Source organism: Rhinopithecus roxellana, chromosome 17 (assembly GCF_007565055.1).
Source record: "Rhinopithecus roxellana isolate Shanxi Qingling chromosome 17, ASM756505v1, whole genome shotgun sequence".
NCBI lineage: Eukaryota > Metazoa > Chordata > Mammalia > Primates > Cercopithecidae > Rhinopithecus > Rhinopithecus roxellana.
In genome coordinates, this window is record NC_044565.1 from 67689668 (window position 1) to 67711949 (window position 22282).

The 22282-nt window shown below is 39.0% G+C and overlaps 1 protein-coding gene across 4 annotated transcripts in view; it reads right to left on the reverse strand.

The window, feature by feature from the left end:
• The window catches only part of ASXL2 (ASXL transcriptional regulator 2), a 162833-nt gene that overhangs the window by 47265 nt on the left and 93286 nt on the right, over positions 1 to 22282 (reverse strand). The window contains exon 1 of one of the 4 annotated variants that reach the window (XM_030921038.1): positions 20766 to 21017. The exons of the other annotated variants lie outside the window; for them this stretch is intronic. Within the exon in view, the coding sequence (XP_030776898.1) occupies positions 20766 to 20802 (37 nt within the window). The 5' untranslated portion in view covers positions 20803 to 21017. Of the gene's footprint in view, positions 1 to 20765; positions 21018 to 22282 lie in introns of those variants that run through there. 4 annotated transcript variants of the gene reach the window in all.

Genomic DNA, 22282 nt, shown 5'->3' on the forward strand with positions numbered 1-22282 from the left:
GACTTGGCCGGGCGTGGTGGCTAACGCCTGTAATCCCAGTACTTTGGGAGGCTGAGGCAGGTGGATCAACTGAGGTCAGGAGTTCAAGACCAGCCCGACCAATATGGTAAAACTCCGTCTCTACTAAAAATACAAAAATTAGACAGGTGTGGTGGCAACATGCCTGTAATCCCAGACACTCGGAAGGCTGAGGCAGGAGAATCCCTTGAATCCTGGAGGCGGAGGTGGCAGTGAGCCGAGACCGCACCATTGCACTCCAGCCTGGGTCACAGAGCGAAAGCCCATCTCAAAAAAAAAAAAAAAAAAAGATGCTGACTTATCGTCACACTTAGTTTAGTTCTGTATCCCAACCTTTATGAAAAAGTATATAATTTATATATGGAAAAGAGGTGATGTACAAAAAGCTTGATGTTTAAAAATGGAGTTGAATAATTCAAGACAGTTCAGCTGCAAAAAGAATCATAGCCTCGGCCAGGCACGGTGGCTCACACCTGTAATCCCAACACTTTCGGAGGCTGAGGCTGGCAGATCACGAGGTCAGGAGATCAAGAGCATCCTGGCTAACACGGTGAAACCCTGTCTCCACCAAAAATATAAAAAAAATTAGCCGGGCATGGTGGCGGGTGCTTGTAGTCCCAGCTACTCTGGCATGAACCTAGGAGGCAGAGCTTGCAGTGAGCCGAGATCACGCCACTGCACTCCAGCCTGGGTGACAGAGCAAGACTCTGTCTTTTAAAAAAAAAAAAAAAAAATAGCCTCAGTATACTTTGATATTGACCAATTTTTATTTTTTATTTTTTATTTTAATTTTTTTTTTGAGGAGGAGTCTCGCTCTGTCGCCCAGGCTGGAGTGCAGTGGCGTGATCTCGGCTCACTGCAAGCTTCGCCTCCCAGGTTCCCGCCATTCTCCCGCCTCAGCCTCCGAGTAGCTGGGACTACAGGCGTCCGCCACCTCGCCCGGCTAGTTTTTTGTATTTTTAGTAGAGACGGGGTTTCACCGTGTTAGCCAGGAGGGTCTCGATCTCCTGACCTCGTGATCCACCCGCCTCGGCCTCCCAAAGTGCTGGGATTACAGGCTTGAGCCACCGCCCCCGGCCAATATTGACCAATTTTTTAAAAATAGCTTTATTAAGACAAAATTTATATACTAAGCAGCTGGGCATGGTGGCTCACACCTGTAATCCTAGAACTTTGGGAGGCCGAGGCAGGTGGAACACTTGAGGTCAGGAGTTTAAGACCAGCCTGGCCAACATGGTGAAACCCCTACTCTACTAAAATACAAAAATTAGCGGGGTGTGGTGGCACACACCTGTAGTCCCAGCTACTCAGGAGGCTGAGGCAGGAGAATCACTTGAACCTGGGAGGCGGAGGTTGCAGTGAGCTGAGATCACGCCACTGTACTCTAGCCTGGGCAACAGTGTGAGACTCCATCACAAAAGAAAAAATATATATATATACACACATATATATATAATTCACATACTATACATCTTGCCTAAGGTATAAAATTTGAAGCCTACTTGAGGGTGGAGGTGGGAGGAGGGTGAGGATCAAAAAATTACCTATCAGTTACTATGCTTATTTCCTGGGTGACAAAGTATTCTGTACACCAAGCCTCCATGACATATAATTTACCTGCAAAAAAAACCTGCACATGTACCCCGAACATAAAATAAAAGTAAAAAAATAAAATATTTAAACATATGCACACAGATCACAAGTGGGTAGCACAATGAGGTTTTTTATATTTAAATTTTTTTAAAAAGGATATTTTAAGCCCACAGCTATCTTTTTGTGATCCCAGCCGGTCACTATCCTCAAGGATGAGCACTACACTGACATCTAACAGCAGAGGTTACTTTTACCTCTTTTACACTTCATATAACTATTGTGCAGCAGAAACTCTTTTGTACATGTCTTTTGACATTCTGTAGGCTGTTTTGAATTTATATGTAGTTTTCCATGTTGCGAATCATTTATGAGCACTGAATTCTGTTGTGAAAATATCACAGAATCATTCCACTGCTTATGTACATGTGTTTTTCATCTGGGAATATTAGGAATAGTACTAGTATGTAAATTCTAGAAAATGCATTGGTGACACATAAAAATTTGGGGGTATATATGTAGTAGTGGACTTGTGTTTTATGTTTTACATCTCTTCAGTTTTAGGTGACACTGCCAGTTTTTCAAAATGCTTGTACAAAATTTTGAAGCCACCAGCAGTGTATGAGTTTTCTACATCCTTGCCAACACTTGGTATTTTCTGTCATTTTCATTTCAATCTCCTGGTTGCTGTGTTTATATCAGGCTTTTCTCAGATTGCTAAGAAAGTTGAACACTTGTTAACACTTTTTTAGTCACTGAATAATCTCTGTTTTGAAGACTGTTATTTTGCCTATCTTCCCGTGGTTTTATTAATAGCTATCTTTTTCTTGTTGACTTGTGGTAGTTCTTTATATATGCTAGATAGACGTCCTGTTTTAGTCTTCTGATATGGTTTGGCTCTGTGTCCTCACCCAAATCTCATCTTTTTTTTGCTTTTTGAGACGGAGTTTTGCTCTTGTCGCCCAGACTGGAGTGCAATGGCACGATCTCAGCTCACTGCAACCTCTGCTTGCCAGGTTCAAGCGATTCTCCTGCCTCAGCCTCCCGAGTAGCTGGGATTACAGGTGCCTGCCACCATGCCCAGCTAATTTTTGTATTTTCAGTAGAGATGGGGTTTCACCATGTTGGCCAGGCTGGTCTCAAACTCCTGACCTCAGGTGATCCACCCACCTCAGCCTCCCAAAGTGCTGGAATTACAGGCACGAGCCACTTCGCTGGGCCCCAAATCTCATCTTGAATTGTAATCCCCACGTGTCAGCAGAGGGACCTGTAATCCCCCACGTGTTGAAGTAGGAAGGTGACTGGATCATGGGGGCAGCTTCCCCCACGTTGTTCTCATGAGATCTGACGGTTTTTTAAAGGCAATTTTCCCTGCTCTTTCTCACTTCTCTCTCCTGCCACCACGTGAAGTTCGCTGCTTCCCCTTCGCCTTCTGCCATGATTGTTAAGTTTCCTTAGGCCTCCCCAGCCATGTGGAACTGTGAGTCAATTAAACCTTTTTCCTTTATAAATTACCCAGTCGCAGGTATTTATAGCAGTGTGAAAACAAACTAATACACCCTCTCTCAGTCTCTTTCTCCTCTTTCTGAGAAATACTTAAAATATATTTAAATAATCTCATTTGTTATTTCCCCGGTATATTAAATATCTTTTGTTTTATTTAAGGAATCATTCTCTATCTTAAGACCACAAAGATGTTATTTTCTGTTTTCTTTTAAAAGCATCAGGATTTAGGTTTAAACTTTGGTTTTGCAATCCATTCAGAATCAATTTGTTGTGTGACTAGTGATTGAATTTTCCCTGGTAAGCTAACAAAATTAAATTTATTCTGAAAATGTTTGGGGAAAAAACATAAAATTCAATGGCTTTCAGTATATTCACTAAGTTGTACAATCATCACCCCTCAAAAAACACCATACATGTTAACTGTTACTCATCTTTTACCCCATCTATGTCCGTAGTCCTAGGTAACCAGTAATCTACTTTCTGTCTTTATAAATTTGCCTCTTAGGGATATTTCATATAACGAAATCACGTATTAGTGCTCGTTTATGAATGACTTTTTCAACAACGTGCTTACTTTTGAAGGCGCATCCATGTTTCAACGTGTATGGATACTTTATTCTTTATTGTAGAATAATATTCCATTGCATGCCTATGTCACATTTTGTCTATTCATCAGCTGATGAACATCTGGATTGTTTCTACCTTTTGGCTATTATGAACAATGTTACGAAGAACATTTGTGTGCAGATGATTTAAGTACGTGCTTTTAGTCTCTTGGGTTCATTCCTAGGAGTGGAATTGCTGGGTCTTACAATAACTCTCTGTTTAACTTGAGAAACTGCCAAGCTGTTTTTCAAAATGGATGTACTATTTTTACAATTCCACCAGGAATGTGTGAGGCCACTTTCTCTATATCCTTGCCAATGCTTATTATTGTCTGTCTTTTTTACTTTGCCAATGTTTTTAAAGAAACAAAAGTAAAAGTTAAAACTATTAATATTTTCTTAATAACATCTTGCAGAAATCTCAAGACTATATATTTCTTCGCCTACCCCAAATACTGCCTGATTACAAACAGAAAATAAAAAGCCAAAATAACTCCACTAGAAAATATAAGAATTCTACTTTGCAGCCCAGAAAAGTGACAATAAAGCTATCTGCAATTACCAGGACAAACTGCTTAGGATGTTTACCCTTAAGCCAAACACCTTTTCTAACAAATTAAACCACAGCATTTAACTAAGCCAACCAAAACAAATCATGAAAATTACAGGACCCACCAGTATAAACATTTCCCAGAGTTGACTTAATGCTAAGTACTGGTCTATGAAACTTGAACAGTACTCTAACTTTTTTTTATTATTTTCTGTTATTTTTGAGACAGGGTCTCACTCTTGCCCAGGCTGGAGTGCAGGGACACGATCGCAGCCCACTGCAGCCTTGACCTCACAGGCTCAAGCAGTCTCCTACCTTCACCTCCTGAGTAGCTGGGACCACAGGTATGTGTTATCACATCCAGGTAATTTTTTTTTTAAGTCTTTTTTTTTAAGAGATGGGGTCTTGCTATGTTGTCCAAGCTTGTTCTAACTTTTAAAATATTAAAGATTTAGTATTACAATCAGCAAATAAGACTTAAACACAGGTCTGGCACAGTGGCTCACATCTATAATCCCAGCATTTTGCATGGCGGAGGTGGGAGGATCACTTGAGGCCAGGAGTTCAACATCAGCCTAGGCAACATAGTGAGACCCTGTCTCTAGAAAAAAAAACTTTTTTAATTAGCTGGGCATGGTGGCATAAACTTGTATTCCCAGCTACTTGGGAGGTTGCAATCCAGCCTAGGGGGTGACAGTATGAGACCCCATCGTTTTTAAAAATAAAAAAACAAAACAAAAAAAAACACTTAAAGATTTAAACTTATCTCTGTTGAGAAACTTATCTCTTATAATTCCTTTTAGTGACTATGCTATCTTCGAAGACAGATAATTTTATTATTAGTAACAGCAGACAAGTATCTTCTATGTGCTTAACACTGTACTAGGTTCATTTTAACAGGAGTTCATTGAACTCTCATAATTACTCTCTCTTAGGGTAGTTTTCTTTCTACCCCTACCTAAACTCCTCAAATTATACTTCTAGAAATAACTAAGTAAGACAGTTTGATTGGCATCCTTATGATATTTTTCTATGCAAATAAAAATACAAAAAGTTTCAAGGCTATATATTTATATACAAAAATAAATTTCAAAGATACATATTCATCTGCATATTACGATGGTATTATCTAAGTTTTACATATCAAGAAATTCAACTAGTTTGCCAAAAGATATATAGCCAGTAAGGAGCAGAGACAAGAATTGAACTTCATTTTCAGAGTAATGAATAGGCAACCTATAGCTGGCTGATAATGGTGGCCACCAAAAAGATATGTCTACATTCTAAGCTCCAGAATCTGTGAATGTTACTTTATTTGGGAAAAGAGCCCTGGCAGGTGTAACTGAGTTAAGGATCTTCAGACAAGAAGATCATCCTGGATTATCCAAATGAATCCTAAAGCCAATGACAAGTCTCTTCATAAGAGATGCATAAGGGAAGACACAGGCAGAGACTGGAGTAAAGTGTTCATAAGGCAAGGAAGTCAGCAAGAAAAAGTCTAGAGAAAGCAAGGAGCAGATTCTCCCGCAAAGTCTCTGTAGGGAATGCAGACATGCCAACACCTTGCTTTCAGACTTCTGGCATTCAGAACTGTGAGAATAAATTTGTTTGCTTAAGCTGCCCACTTTGTGATAACCTGCAACTTCAGAAAACTCATAAATACCTAAAATCAACAAGTTCTCATAGATGTTTACATATGTGAAATATTTAAATCAAATGCAATTATCAAAGATAGGATACTATACACCAAACTACATGTAGTGTTTTAAAAATATATATTTAGCACCCAAATTGTCCCATTTTGACCTAGTGGGAGCTCCTTCAAGTTGTAAACTGTCTTGGGGATATGGCTCCACCCATATTTGACAGCTTTTTTACTACCTGTCACAGAAAGTTGTCCCAGGCAAATCTTGCATAACTTTTGGCCCAGACCTGGATCAACTACTTCTCCAACAAGCTCTGACATCTTTAAATTGGAAATGGTACTAAAAGACTATGGTGTGCACACCACACTAGGAGTGCTCACTGTCAACAGGTTACCACTAGTTCTAGAACTTTTCAGTGGCCAGAACAAGAAGTCATCATTTAGAAAGAGAAAATGAAATTCATGCTTGGATACCAAATTTGAATTGAAGATTACAGAGCTGTCACTTAACTTTTCTGGTTTTTTTTTTTTTTTTTTTTTTTTTTTTTTTTGAGATGGAGTCTCCTTCTACCGCTCAGGCTGGAGCGCAGTGGTGTGATCTCGGCTCACTGCAACCTCTGCCTCCTGGGTTCAAGCAATTCTCCTGTCTCAGTCTCCCAAGTAGCTGGAATTACAGGCGCCTGCCACCATACCCGGCTAATTTTTTTTGTATTTTTAGTAGAGACAGGGTTTCGCCATGTTGACCCGGCTGGTCTTGAACTCCAGACCTCAAGTAATCCACCCGCTTCAGCCTCCCAAAGTGCTGGTATTACAGGCATGAGCCACCATGCCCAGGCTGATTTTGTATTTTTATCCTGTTTCTTCCCGCCTAACAATCCTGGTTCCTAATATTACTACAATTATTAATTTGCTTAGTATTATAGATATAGTTTCAAAGAAACGATACAATATAATTATTGAAATTAAGACTACTGAATGAAGTTTAAGATTTGTCTCCTTCAACACCTGTGAAAAGGGGGAAAAAAAGGTTTATGTCTTGTCTCCCATACCTAAGCTATATCCCACAATAACTTATCTATGTCATTACACCACAAATTTGATATACTTATTTGCTGTATTTCTTATTTCTAGGAAGTACATTAAAAATTTTAAATTATGTAACGTTACAAATCGTATTACTTTCATACAAGTCTAGCTCTCTTCCTTAACTATACAACTCTACAGAAAATCATTTTAATAGGTTTTTGTTTGTCCTTTCATTTTTATTCATATTTTTCATTTTGTTAAAATACAGTATACATGTTTTAATACTTTTGTTTTTCCTTTTTAAGACAGTTTCGTTCTTGTTGCCCAGGCTGGAGTGCAATGGCACAATCTTGGCTCGCTGCAATCTCTGCCTCCCAAATTCAAGCAATTCTCGGGCCTCAGCCTCCTAAGTAGCTGGTATTACAAGTGCCCACCACCACGCCCAGCTAATTTTTGTATTTTTAGTAGAGACAGGGTTTCACCATGTTGGCCAGGCTGATCTGGAACTCCTGATCTCAGGTGATCTGCCCGAATCAGCCTCCCAAACTGCTGGGATTACAGGCGTGAGCCAAAATGCCTGGCCCGTTTTAATAATTTTACTTATCTCTTTTTTCTTTTTCTTTTTTTTTTGAGACGGAGTCTTGCTCTGTCGCCCAGGCTGGAGTGCAGTGGCCGATCTCAGCTCACTGCAAACTCCACCCCCTGGGTTTACGCCATTCTCCTGCCTCAGCCTCCCAAGTAGCTGGGACTACAGGCGCCCGCCACCTCGCCCGGCTAGTTTTTTGTATTTTTTAGTACAGACGGGGTTTCACCGTATTAGCCAGGATGGTCTCGATCTCCTGACCTTGTGATCCGCCCGTCTCGGCCTCCCAAAGTGCTGCGATTACAGGCTTGAGCCACCGCGCCCGGCCACTTATTTTTTTTAAACAAAAGATCATATACCACTAACTGTCCAGTACTTCGATTTTTTTTTTTTTTTTTTTTTTTTTTTAAAGACAGGGTCTTACTCTGTTGCCCAGGCTGGAGCCACTTTGATATGAGTGAAAAAACTCAGTGTATCCTGGAGGATATCCTAGAACAGAATATGGAACTTCTCTCTGCATTCCTTTTAATAGTTGCATAGAATTCCACTGTGTATATCAACCGTGATTTTTTTTTTTTTTTTTGAGACGGAGTCTTGCTCTGTCGCCCAGGCTGGAGCGCAGTGGCCGGATCTCAGCTCACTGCAAGCTCCGCCTCCTGGGTTCACGCCATTCTCCTGCCTCAGCCTCCCGAGGAGCTGGGACTACAGGCGCCGCCACCACGCCCGGCTAATTTTTTGTATTTTTTAGTAGAGACGGGGTTTCACCGTGTTAGCCAGGATAGTCTCGATCTCATGACCTTGTGATCCACCCGTCTCAGCCTCCCAAAGTGCTGGGATTACAGGCTTGAGCCACCGCGCCGGGCCAACCATGATTTCTTCCACCAGATTTTGTTGATGGGTATTTTTTGGGTTGTTTCTAGTCTTTTGTTTTCATGACTACATCTTAACCAGTAGGTTCTAAAGTATGGTACCCAGAACAACATAATTACTACCTAAAAACGTACTAGAAATGAAAATTATTGGTGCAAGCCCAGATTACTGAATCAGATACTCTGAAGTGAGGCCCAGGAATCTGCACCATACTTTCTCTAGGTGATTCTGGTACAAGCCTGAGTTTGAGAATCATTGATTTTAATCTCTCCCATTTTGTATTTCTGACAGTTTCTCTCTGAGGTTGATTCTTAGAAGTGAGTTTGCTAGACTAAAAGATAAACACATATGCTTCAAGAAGCATCAGAGAAAAAAATTTCTTTATTCTCAGGTTTTAAAAGAAATTCACCCATGTTTGGCCGGGCATGGTGGCTCATGCCTGTAATCCCAGCACTTTGGGAGGCTGAGGCGGGCAGATCACGAGGTCAGGAGATCTAGATCATCCTGGCTAACACGGTGAAACCCCGTCCCCACCAAAAATACAAAACAGCCGGGCGAGGTGGTGGGCGCCTGTAGTCCCAGCTCCTCGGGAGGCTGAGGCAGGAGAATAGCGTGAACCCGGGAGGAGGAGCTTGCAGTGAGCCGAGATTGTGCCACTGCACTCCATCTCAAAAAAAAAAAAAAGAAATTCACCCATGTTTTCCTGTAGTACTTGGTTTCGTATTTTACATTTATTATAACTTTAATTTCTTTGGAATTTATCCTGGAGAGTGAGAAATGAATGCAATTTCATCTTTTTGGGTATTGAGTGTTTCAACATCTTTTTGCACGTCTTAAAAAAGTAATGCTCGGCCAGGCACGGTGGCTCACGCCTGTAATCCCAACACTTTGGGAGGCCGAGGAAGGTGGAACACCTGAGGTCAGGAGTTTAAGACCAGCCTAGCCAACATGATGAAACCCCTTCTCTACTAAAAACACAAAATTAACTGGGTGTGGTGGTGCATGCCTGTAATCCCAGCTACTTGGGAAGCTGAGGGAAGAGAATCGCTTGAACCCAGGAGGCAGAGGTTGCAGTAAGCCGTGATGGCGCCATTGCACTCCAGCCTGGGCAACAAGAGCAAAACTCTGTCTCAAAAAGAAAAAAAAAAAAGAGAGAGAGAGATGCTCGGATTTTTTTGTTGTTGACGTTGTTAGCGCAAATATATTCTTTCTTCATTATTATTTATGCACATAGTGGCTGATTGCTACATATCAATGTCATTTATATCTATTTATTTACAATCCCAAATTCTCTTTTTTTAAGACACAGGGTCTCACTCTGTCACCCAGCCTTGAATTCCTGGGCTCAAGGTATCCCCGTCTCCTAAGTAGTACTACAAGCCACTGCGCCCGGTCTTGTTTTTTTAAATTTTTTTTTATTTTTTGTAGAGACAGGGTCTCGCTATTTGTCCAGGTTGGTCTCAAACTCCTGGTCTCAAGTGATCCTCCTGCCCCACCCTCCCAAAGTGCTAGAACTATAAGCATGGGCCACCAGTTCTCTTTTTAATCAGTATTTATCTCCACTGATTCTTTTGTGTTTGTCAGACGCAAAATCATATCATCTGAAAAAAAGAAGTAGTTTTACCTAATCCTTTCTGATTCTTGTCGCCGGTTACTCAAACTGCTTTCTCTTGCTTACCTGGGTTGACATAAACAACTCTAGGCCAGGCGTGGTGGCTCAAGCCTGCAATCCCAGCACTTTAGGAGGCGGAGACGGGTGGATCATCTGAGGTCAGGAGTTCGAGACCAGCCTGGCCAACACGGTAAAGCCCCATCTCTACTAAAAATACAAAAAATTAGCTGGTCGTGGTGGCATACACCTGTAATCCCAACTACTCAGGAGGCTGAGGCAGAAGAATTGCTTAAACCTGGGAGGTGGAGGTTGCAGCGAGCCGAGACTGCACCACTGCTCTTTAGCCTGGGCACCAGAGGAAGACTCCAACTCAGGAAAAAATAAAAAACAAAAAATACCTCTACATAATGTTAAATAAGAATGGAGATAGTGGACATCTTGTTCTTGACTCGTTCTGGCTAAAACAGAAGCCACTAGTGTTTCCCCCTTAAGACACTGGTTTCTTAACTAAGTTAAAATGTTAAAGAGGAATTCACTAATTCTCAATTTTATTGAGCATAAAATTTATTCAAAGACCTTTTCAGCAAGTATAGAAATAACTTATTTTTCACATAAGCTTTGTTAATGTAATTAATAATAATAGAATTCATAGTAGTGACTATACTTACAATCCAAAAACCTATTTATATTATCATTTAAATGTATACTTGGATACTATAAACTTTTATTATGATTCCGCCTCAATATTCGTAAGATAATGCTTAGCATTCATAAAATAACATAATCTTTGGAAAATTTGTTTTCAAAAATAATCTAGACTTTTTTATTCTAGCTCTGGAACAGTGTTTAAAACATTAAGATTATTATCTTTAAACATATGGTTGAATTATCGCTGGGCATGGTGGCTCACACCTGTAACCCCAGCACTTTGGGAAGCCAAGGTAGGCATGGTGGTACACACCTGTAATCCCAGCCACTCGGGAGGCTGAGGCAGGAGAATCGCTTGAACCCAGGAGGCAGAGGCTGCAGTGAGCCAAGATCGCACCACTGCACTCCAGCCTGTGGGACAGAATGAGACTCCATCTCAAAACAAATAAATAAAAATTTAAAAATAAGCATATGATTGAATTCCCCTGAAGAACATGTGGGTATAGTGTTCTTTTGAAGGGGAGTTCTATTACAGGTCTACTTCTGTGGAAATGTATTTACACTTTCTATCTCTACTGGGTTCAATTTTTGTGCACTGTATTTTCCTAGAAAAGTATACCATTTCATCTACATTTTGAAGTACTGTGAAAAAGTCTGATGGCTTTTTAATTTTGTTTTGAAATTTCAACCTGAATTTATATACTCATGGTTTTTTCCTTTAAAAAAAAAGTACGTTAACAAAGCTTGTCTATTATATTGATTCATTTTAAAACCAACCTTTTCTACCATTTTTCTCTTCTAATTTAGTAATTTTCATTATTTATTTTTATTATACATTATTTTCTTCAGCTACCTGTTGGTTTATTTTATTCTTTTTTGTTTCTAATTTTTTGAGTAGTTTGCTTAGTTTCTCCTTACTGACAGGAAGTATTCAGTATTATAAACTGCCTTCCAGACTGGACACAGTGGCTCATGCCTGTAATCCCAGCGCTTTGGGAGGTCAAGGCGGGCGGGATCACTTCAGTTCGAGACCAGCCTAGGCAACGTGGCAAAACCTTGTCTATATAAAAAAAAAATATGGTCGGGCGCGGTGGCTCACAGCTGTAATCCCAGAACTTTGCGGGGCTGAGGTGGGCAGATCACGAGGTCAGGAGTTCAAGACCAGCCTGGCCAACATGGTGAAACCCTGACTCTACTAAAAATACAAAAATTAGCCGGGCGTGGTGGCTCATGCCTGTAATCCCAGCTACTCGGGAGGCTGAGGCAGGAAAACCGCTTGATACCAGAAGGCGGAGGTAGGAGTGAGCTGAGATTGCGCCACTGCACTCCAGCCTAGGTGAAAAAGCGAAACTCCACCTCTAAATAAATAAATAAATAAATAGAAAGTCAGCCAGGTGTGGTGGTGTGCTGTAGTCCCAGCTACTTGGGGGGCTGAGACAGGAGGATCACCTGAGCCTAGGAAGTTGAGGCTGCACTTGAGTTGTGATCACGCCACTGCCTCCAGCCTGGGTGACAGAGTAAGACCGTGTCTCCCAACTTAAAAAAAAAAAAAAATCAAGAAAGTAGGTGGCACCAAACCCTTGTATATATAAGCCTCCTTCAGCTCTGGCTGCAAGTCTCACTTAAGGAAGATGATTAAAATGCTAACAGAAAAATTATGGCAGCAGAGATGATAACTATACAAGATTTTAAAAGATTTCATGAGAATGTAACGTATTGAATGCATTGTATAATGAAGAATGAACTTTACTCCCTGTATTAATTCCCCAGACCTGTCATTTTAAAAAGTACATAACCTAGGTGACATAAAACAAGACACTTATTCTTTTACAGTTCTGGAGGCTGAAAATCCAAAACTGATGTGTCAGCAAGGATGGTTCCTTCTGTGAAATAAGCTATTCCATCCCTTTCTCTTAGTTTCTGGTAACATCCAGCAATTTTTGGCGTTCCTTGGCTTATAGCAGCATCATTTCAACCTCGTCTCCATCATCACACGGCACTCTCTTCATGTCTTCATATGACCCATCTTATAAAGACACCAGTCTTAGAGGACTAACGACCCACCCTACTACAGTATGACTTCATCTTAACTAATTAATTCTGTAACAACTCTGTTTCCCAATAAGGATATTCTGGGGTACCAGAGGTTATGATTTCAATATATCTTTTTGAAGGGGACACAATTTGAAGCATAACACTTGCTTTTATTTAGCCTATTTTCCAGAGCTATACAGATGGTATGAACTTAACACTGTCATTCATTGAATATAAGCTATTATTATTATTAGTTAAAAATAAAACTATGTATAAACTAATAGATTTTAAAAATTAATTTTGCAATGTTGTTACATCCAGTGTCAATGTTCAGAGAGACAATCCACCAGAGGCCCTGAGTGCTGTCATGTGTACATGCGAGCAAGGCCAGCAATTTAAGTCCCAGAACACTCTTTACCTGAGCCATCTTTCAGGGTTATGTTTGCAGCTGCAGAGCAACCATGAGATGAAGCAATGTCTTTTCCCAGGCAAAATATGCTTGCTTCTGCTAAAAGCAGTGAACCCCTCAAACTAATGTTTCTTGGCTGAGATGCAAACCCACTGCACGAATAGGTTTCTTGGCTGAGATGCAAACCCACTGCACGAATAGGATACATCTGGGCCTGTATCTCATCACCTGAGTCTTAGGGTAAGGGAAAGCTGACACAAAAAGTATGCTGATAGTCATATTGCTTACTCTATCGTAGGTAATATAGTACTTTTTCTATGACCCAGGATTCTTGTTTCTTCTGTTAACGTCCTTGAGAGGCTAATTTGTTCACTTACAAATCAGGTAAAATCCTAGACACTTCAAAGACACAGTCAATTTATAAAAACTATATTTCTATATATCAGAAACACATAATTATAAAGTAAAAAAAGTTAAAGCTATTCACAACAGAATAAAAAATGTCAAGGAATAAATCTATTAAGAAGTGTGCAAAGACCTGTAAGACAGAAAAATCCATAGCATTAATGAACAAATTGAACTGCAAAAAATGCAGTAATATATTTTTTAAAAAGTCAATAGAACTAAAACTGATCTATAGATTCAATGCAATCCTAACCAAAATCATAGCAGGTTGATGAGAGGGGACATGTGGAAACTGACAAGCTGCTTCTAAAATTTACATGAGGATGAGATCAGTCAGAAAAGCCAAGAAAATATTAAAGAACAAAATGGAAAGAATTAAACTATTAGATATCAGGACTAATCATAAAGCTAAAGTAATTAAAACAGGGTGGTACTGTTACAAGGAAAGACAAAACACAACAGAGCAAAGCAAAGTCCAGAAACCAAACCATAACTATATGGTCAATTGACTTATGACATAGAGAACACTACAATAAACTAAAGAAGTCTTCAAAAATGGGTGCTAGGTAATCAAAACATCCCTACAGGGTGAAAGGAATAAAATGATGATCCTCATCTCACATAATACAAAAAAATTCCACATGGTTTATAGATCTAAATGTAAAAGATAAAAGAATAAAGCTTTCATTAAAATGTGCACACGCACATGCATATACATGAAGACAGTTTCCTCTCTGTGTGTATATAGTATTTTCATTGCATAAACATCCACCAGTACCCAAATTCATTTATCCTACCACTGATGAACATTTAGGTTATTTTTGTTATTACAATTAATTCTACTTTTTAAAAAAGTTTCTTTTTGTACTCCTTTCTGTTGGGTATATACTCCAGAGTAGAATTAGCTATTCTATGGACAGCCGAGCAGTTTTCCAAAGTAACTGTACTAGTTGTACTAGTTTAAATTCTCACCACCAGTTTATAGGAATCCCTATACACTGACATGTTTCCCTATACATGATTTCACATGATCACTAACAGTTGGTACCATCCGTCTCTTTAATTTTGGACTCTGGTGGGTGTGTAATGGTATTGCATGTGGTTGTAAGTTGCCTTTCTGTGGTCGCTAATGGAATTTGACTCTTTCATTATTAACCATTTTGATATCATCTTTGTGCAACGCTTGCTCTAGTCTTTGCCCATTTTTCTATGAATTCTCTTTTTCTTAGTAACTTGTAGGAGTTCTTCATATATTCCTTTGTTGCATATATTTATTGCAAATAACTTCTCTGTGGCTTGCCTTTTCACTCTCTTAAAGTTATGTTTTGATGAATGCAACTTCTTAATGTACCCAGTATTTTTTTTTTTCTTTAGAAAATTGCCTAGCTTTATGATTAATCCTGATATCTAATAGTCGTACTCTTTCCATTTTGTTCTTTAATATTTTCTTGGCTTTTCTGACTGATCTCATCTTCAAAATTTTAGAAGCAGCTTGTCAGTTTCCACATGTCCCCCCCCCCCCCCATCAACCTGCTATGATTTTGGTTGGGATTGCATTGAATCTATAGATCAATTTTAGTTCTACTTTTTTAAAAAAAATATATTACTGTATTTTGTGCAGTTCAATTTTGTTCATTAATGCTATGGATTTTTCTGAGCTTCCTCTGGTCACACCCATTGCCCCAAAATTACCACTCTATATAGTTTTAAGAATCTGATGTATTTCTATGTACCAGAAGGTGAATGATTCTTACACACATGCAAATAATGTAATAGCAAAAAATTATTTAAGTACGACTTGATTATATAAGTTTAAAAATTTATCTGGACATTATTCTGTTCCAGTCATGTCTTGTTTATGCTATTGGAAGTTGTTAGAGTGGTTATTTTGGGGTAATGGGTGTCACCAGAAGGGAGCTCAGGGCAATATTTTGCTTTTTTTTTTTTTTGAAATGGAGTCTCGCTCTGTCGCCCAGGCTAGAGTGCAGTGTCACGATCTCAGCTCACTGCAAGCTCCACCTGCCGGGTTCACACCATTCTCCTGCCTCAGCCTCTGGAGTAGCTGGGACTACAGGCATCTGCCACCACACCCAGCTAATTTTTTCTATTTTTAGTAGAGTTGGGGTGTCACCATCTTAGCCAGGATGGTCTTGATCTCCTGACCTCGTGATTCGCCCACCTTGGCCTCTCAAAGTGCTGGGATTACAGGCATGAGCCACCGCACCCGGCAATATTTTGCTCCTTAATCTGGTTGATAGTTCATAGTACTGTTCTGTTTGTGAAAATCCAACAAGCTGTATACTTATGTGTACTTTAATGAATACAGGCTGATCATTCCAAATCAGAAAATATGAAATGCCCAAAATCAGAAAATTTTTTAGTGCCAACATGATGCTCAAAGGAAATGTTCATTGGAACATTCTGGATTTTGAATTTTCTTAATTTGGGATGCTCAACCCAAATAATGCAAATCTTTCAAAATCTGAAAAAATCCAAACTCTAAAACACTTCTGGTTCCAAGCATTTCAGAGAAAAAGTACTTACTCCATATGTATTATAATCTAATTTAAAATTTTACAAATAGGCAAAGTGACCCAAATTGACAGAAATCAGGAAGGCAGTTACTTTTGAGACAGGACCAGCAGTGATTTGGAGGTGACAGGATGTTTTTGCAATGCTGATGAAGCATCGTAGTAGTTAATTATTTACTAGGAAGATGGGGTTATTTTCTGTTCTGAATTTTAAAAAAAAAAGGGACAAGATCATCTCATATAGTTTCTCCTTTAAAGATAAAATTTGGCACACTCTCACCCTTTTTAAAAGTAAAGCTGAAAAATCATCTAAACTATTGCTGTTCAAATGTCCACAGACTGGTCTGTGATAAGATAAGCATAAAAGCAAGAACATTTAGGTACTTTCACAGAAATGTGACATTGCTGGGTCATTCTGAGTCCACAATGGACTAGAGGAAAAAAACTGGTCCTTGATGATGAATAATTTGAGAATAAACTAGTTAACTTATGAGGTGGTGGTGATATGAGTAGGAGGGGTGTGAGAAACATATGAGCAAGATTTCATAGGACTACATCTTAAAAAAACAACAAACAAACAAAAAAACAAAAAAAGAACTATTAAAAATAAGACCTTGTTTAAAAAATAAACATAAAAAAGAAAACAATTAAAGCTGCATTTTAACTATATCAAGACCCTGTTTATAATCTTTTCTCACAAAGTGGCACTTACAAAAAAAAAATCCCTCATACTTCTCTATTACCAGTTTCACTTCAAATGAAACTAATAAATGTCACCAATTAATGTCATCCCACACCAAGGAAGTATACTACCTACAACAAATGATTTTCAAAAGCAAAACAGAAATAAATTTTAGCTTATATACCAGTGATGAGAAATTCAGCTAACTTAAACACTAATGAGTAGAACAACAAAAGAAGCTAGTTTATTAACTCAGAAACTTAATGAACAAAAGTATGAAACCAACAAAAAAAAGGGTCAATAAACAGTCTTTTGTCATTTATTTATTTATTTATTTATTTATTTATTTATTTATTTATTTATTTTTCAGACAGGGTCTCTGTCACTCAGACTGGAATGCAGTGGCATCATCATAGCTCACTGTGGTCTCAAACTTCTGGGCTTAAGTGATCCCCCCACCCTGGCCTCCCGAAGTGCTAGGACTACAGGTGTACACCACCAAAACCAGCTGTTTTTTATTTAGAGCCAAGGTCTCACCATGTTGCCCAAGATGGTCTTGAACTCCTGGGCTCAAGTGATACTCCTGCCTTGGCCTCCCAAAGTAATGGGATTACAGGTGTGAGCCACCACACCTCCAGCCTATAAACAATCTTGATCTTCCTGGTGTCTGGCTACGAAAATGTGGAAGAGTCGTCAGTGTCTCCATTCTCTCTCCTCTCTGATCTACACCTTAATTTTCCTAAGAAACTTAGTGAGGCTGGGCGCGGTGGCCCACATCTGTAATCCCAGCACTTTGGGAGGCTGAGGCAAGCAGATCACAAGGTCAGGAGTTCAAGATTAGCTTGGCCAACATGGCAAAACCTCTACTAAAAATATAAAAATTAGCCAGGCCTGGTGGCGGGCGCCTATAATCCCAGCTATTCAGGAGGCTGAGGCAGGAGAATTGCTCGAACCCATGATGGCGAGGTTGCAGTGAGCTGAGATCGTGCCACTGCACTCCAGCCTGGGTGACAAGAGCAAAACTCCGTCTCAAAAAAAAAAGAAAAAGAAAAAGAAACTTTGTGCATACCAATATCCGGTAAATAATAAGACTATCACTAAAGGTTAACCGTATGATCCAAATTTCATTCCCTCCACAAATCCCCTCTCCCAGCCAAATTTATCTTCTTATGGCTTCCTGAGAACACTATACACATTCCCACCTTCTTGCCTTTATATATGTTTTCTTTCCATAATACATCCTGCCTTCCCTAGTGCTTAAACTCTCTAGAGAAGAATAGTATCTTAGGACTTTTATAGCTAATACTTAGTAATCCAGGCAAAGTTAACTTAGTATCCCTTCTCTAATGCTGTCATAACATGATAAATACAAACACATGCAATTTATGAAGTCATGTGCTAATTATCTACTTATTTTTCTATCCCTCTAGATATGCTGAGACAACTTTAAGGGTGGGGTCGACACCTCATTCAAATTTGTTTCCCAAATACCTGGCAAATAATACAGACTGGAGAAGGCATGAGTGTAACAAGTAGCTTCTTTGCTTGTTTATTCATTCATTTTTTGAGAGAGGGTCTTGCTCTGTCACCTAGGCTGGAATGCAGTGGTCCCATTATAGCACACTGTAGCCTTGAACTCCTGGGCTCAAGCAATCCTCCTGCCTCAGTCTACCGAGTAGCTGGGACTATAGGCACACACCACCACACTCAGCTAATTTTACTTTTTATTTTTTGTAGAGACAGGAGTCTCACTATGTTGCCCAGGCTGGTCTCAAACTCCTGGGCTCAAGTGATCCTCCCATCTTGGCCTCCCAAAGTGCTGGGATTATAGGTGTGAGCCACCACAGCCTGCCTAACAAGTAGTTTAAACAGAGCAATTAGTTTAAAAGCAATTACTTTGGTTGTTACAAATAAACTAATGCCTTAAACAACACTTTTCAGGATTATAACTTTATCCTCCAATGTGGACTGCTCAACAGATTAAAACAATTCTTAACAACACATTTTTTTGTCTAATTAGAAACAAAAATGCTTGCTTCTATATAAACATATAGAAATAAAAGATTAACAAATTCTGATCAAAAGATCAAGTTACTATTATTTGATTTAAAAACAAAAAACAAAAATCATTACATAAAAGAAACCCAAAGAGTAATCTAGTAGATAATTTTTTTTTTCCTTGAGACAGCATCTCACTTTGTCACCCAAGCTAGAGTGCAGTGGCATGATCTTGGCTCACTGCAGCCTCCAAGGCCTCCTGGGTTCAAGTGATTCTCTTGCCTCAGCCTCCCGAGTAGCTGGGAATACAGGCATGTGCCACCATATCCGGCTGATTTTTGTATTTTTAGTAGAGATGGGGTTTCACCATGTTGACCAGGCTGGTCTTGAACTCAGGTGATCCACCCTCCTCAGCCTCCCAAAGTACTGGGATTACAGGCGTGAGCCACTGCAACCAGCTGATAATTTTTTTTTTTTTAAAGCTTAATATCAAGTGTTTTCAGAAAAATATTTAAAACAAATTTTAGGCCGGGTGTGGTGGCTCACACCTGTAATCCCAGCACTTTGGGAAGCTGAAGTGGGTAGATCACACTTGAGGCCAGGAGTTTGAGACCAGCCTGCCCAACATGGCGAAATCCCAGCTCAACTGGTATGGTGGTGCATGCCTGTAGTCCGAGCTACTGGGGAGGTTGTGGCAGGAGAATCGCTTGAACCTGGGAGGTGAGGTTGCAGTGATCAGAGATCATGTCACTGCACTCCAGCCTGGGCAACAGAGCAAGTTTCTGTCTCAAAAAATAAATAAAATAAATACAACAAAACAAATTTTAGAACTTGAGGCTTATCAGTCAGTTTTACATAGTTCACTGCAGGCTTATCAGTCAGTTTTACATAGTTCACTGCAGTAGTTTCAGGTTGCTGGATATTTACATACTGCTCATTGAGTTTAAGTCAAAAGGTACTACTTTTCACACACATTATTACAGCATTGATAATTTTCCATTTCAACGGATGATTACAATGTCAAACAAGGTCAAAAAGATACAGACTATTAATATTAGATGCATTTGAGTTAAAAGCTTTAGTAAATAATCTCTGACTTAAATTTTTATTTTCTCCCAAAGACAATTTAATGGACCCCTATGAAGTATTAGGGAGGTATCAGAAACTGAAGGATTGATAACAAAATTGAAACTTAAGAACTATACATAGTTGAAGAATTGATTGCTGAAGGACTGATAACAATCGAAGTTTCCAAAATGATTTTGTCCTTTAGAAACAGTTATGTTTCTCTTGAGGGAGTTTTTATTCTAACAGGTCTTTCTTTAGAGGTAATAGATCCTTTTTAGTTCTAAGTCCCTTCCTCCGACACCAAGTGCAATCTACTCCAAACTAGGCAGGCAGTGTTTCCTGATTATATTGAGTCCCCTGGCCTAAATGGGAAAGGCCACACCTGAACACTTTCCTTGCTTCTAACTATCCAAAGTCCTAACAATGTAGCCATCTTTAACACAACACAGAGCTAAAACCTCCAAGTCAGCCACCACTAATAACCCCAGAGGAAAAGAGGACATCTCCTAAAGGTCTCTCTCCATCTAAGTCAACTTGCCAAAAAAAGTTTTGCCTCCAGTACACTTTTAAAAGGAGACATAATCATACCCATTCAGTAACTTAACACACATAAAAATGTTAGAAGGTAGGTAGGTTTATGGTATTTTAAATAACTCCAGACACAATATATATCAAATTCCTCATTTAAAGTAGTTCTGAACAAGCAGTAAAATTAACATTAGTTCACACTAGAGGAAACAGTGATTCCTTAGAGAGAAAAGGTACACTTCATGTAATTAATTTCATTAAGACACTTAAAAGCAGACCAAAGTCTAACAAAACTTTTTCTATCAGAAGATAAAAATAATAGTCCTACAGTTGCTTCATAATTCAATATTTTGTTTTGGGGAAAAAGCAGAGACTTCACTTAGCTATGATCATAAAAAAGCAATATAAGTAGTTGATTCTAGTTATTCGTTTTTCTGAAGTTATTATTCCACCTTACCTTGATTTGGAATTCCATAAAACTCTTCTCTGAACATAGTGTTTCCTGTCTGAAAACTAGGAGCCAAAACTACTAACTTTTAAGTTCTTCCACTTTACATAGAAATCAATAAACTAGTTTTAATATTGGACTGAATTTCAAAGTTCTATTCTCTGTTCCTATTTGGCTGAAAGGTATACATATATCAAGAAAGTTTCTATCGATTTTCAACTAGAAGTATCAGTTTTGCTGTCAGAGCTCTTTATTTTTGTACATAAAAGGAAGTGGGTTTTGATACTATCTCAGTGTTCTTCCTGTCTTACAATGCATTTGAAATGAAGTGATGTCAGATTGAGAGTAAAGGCCCTAAATAAGAAAAAGTAATAGGCACAATTAGCTTGCTTTACCTTTATTGATAACTAAGATTTAGAACTGCTTTGCTGCATGCTCACTGCTGGCTACATGTCTGTCACTTTAATTTGCACTGGACTATAAAAACATCCATAAATACATAATATATACCTACAAATTATATGGTATCTATACCACATGTATGACCCATGAATGACAGATGCATATTCTATGACAGACTAAATCATTTTTCATTATCGGTAGCTTGGCATTGATTTCTTGAGAATATCAGAGCTGCTTAAACATGAATCACATGTGACATCATGCGCACCTCTCACGCCACCTTCCAGATACCACATAACGCCCATTTTCTTCTAGGCTTTATTATAGACCTACCTGCAACCAGAAAAGATACAACCAGAAAAGTATCTCATCTTATTGTAAACTGAGGACAAATAACCAATATTATGATAATTTCTAGAAAAGGAATAAATGAAAAGCAGCTCAAAAACAATTGGACCCAACATTCAATTTGATATTACCTTACTGTTCATGTCTTCTATTATTACGCAGAGTGTGGAGCAAGGTTATGCTATTCATATCTACCTATTCGGCTACTGACAACAGGGTTCTATGGTTATTTCTCGGATCTTCCTACATCTTAATACATTCACCTCAAACTCTGAGAGATAGTCATTAATAACCATTAGTTCTGAGCAAAAGAAACAGAGATACAACAGTCACTATTCAAAGAGCAGCATATGTGGCTCTTGAAAAGCAAGTGCCCCAAGTATATTCCCATTTTATAAGACTTTCTTTAATATTGACTTCCCTGTCCCAATCCCATCCAGAAAACATGAATCTTGCTAATTGCTTCCCTTACCTGATGACCTGGCTCAGTTCCTAATCTTAGATCTACAATTCCAAACTTAAAAGGAAAAGCTTAAAATGGGGAGTATCAACACTTGTGAAAAGAAGAAAAAAAATTAAAATTAAAAAAAATAGGCCGGGCGCAGTGGCTCAATCCTGTAATCCCAGCACTTTGGGAGGCCGAACGGGCAGATCACGAGGTCAGGAGATCGAGACCATCCTGGCTAACACGGTGAAACCCCGTCTCTACTAAAAAATACAAAAAACTAGCCGGGGGAGATGGCAGGCGCCTGTAGTCCCAGCTACTTGGAGGCTGA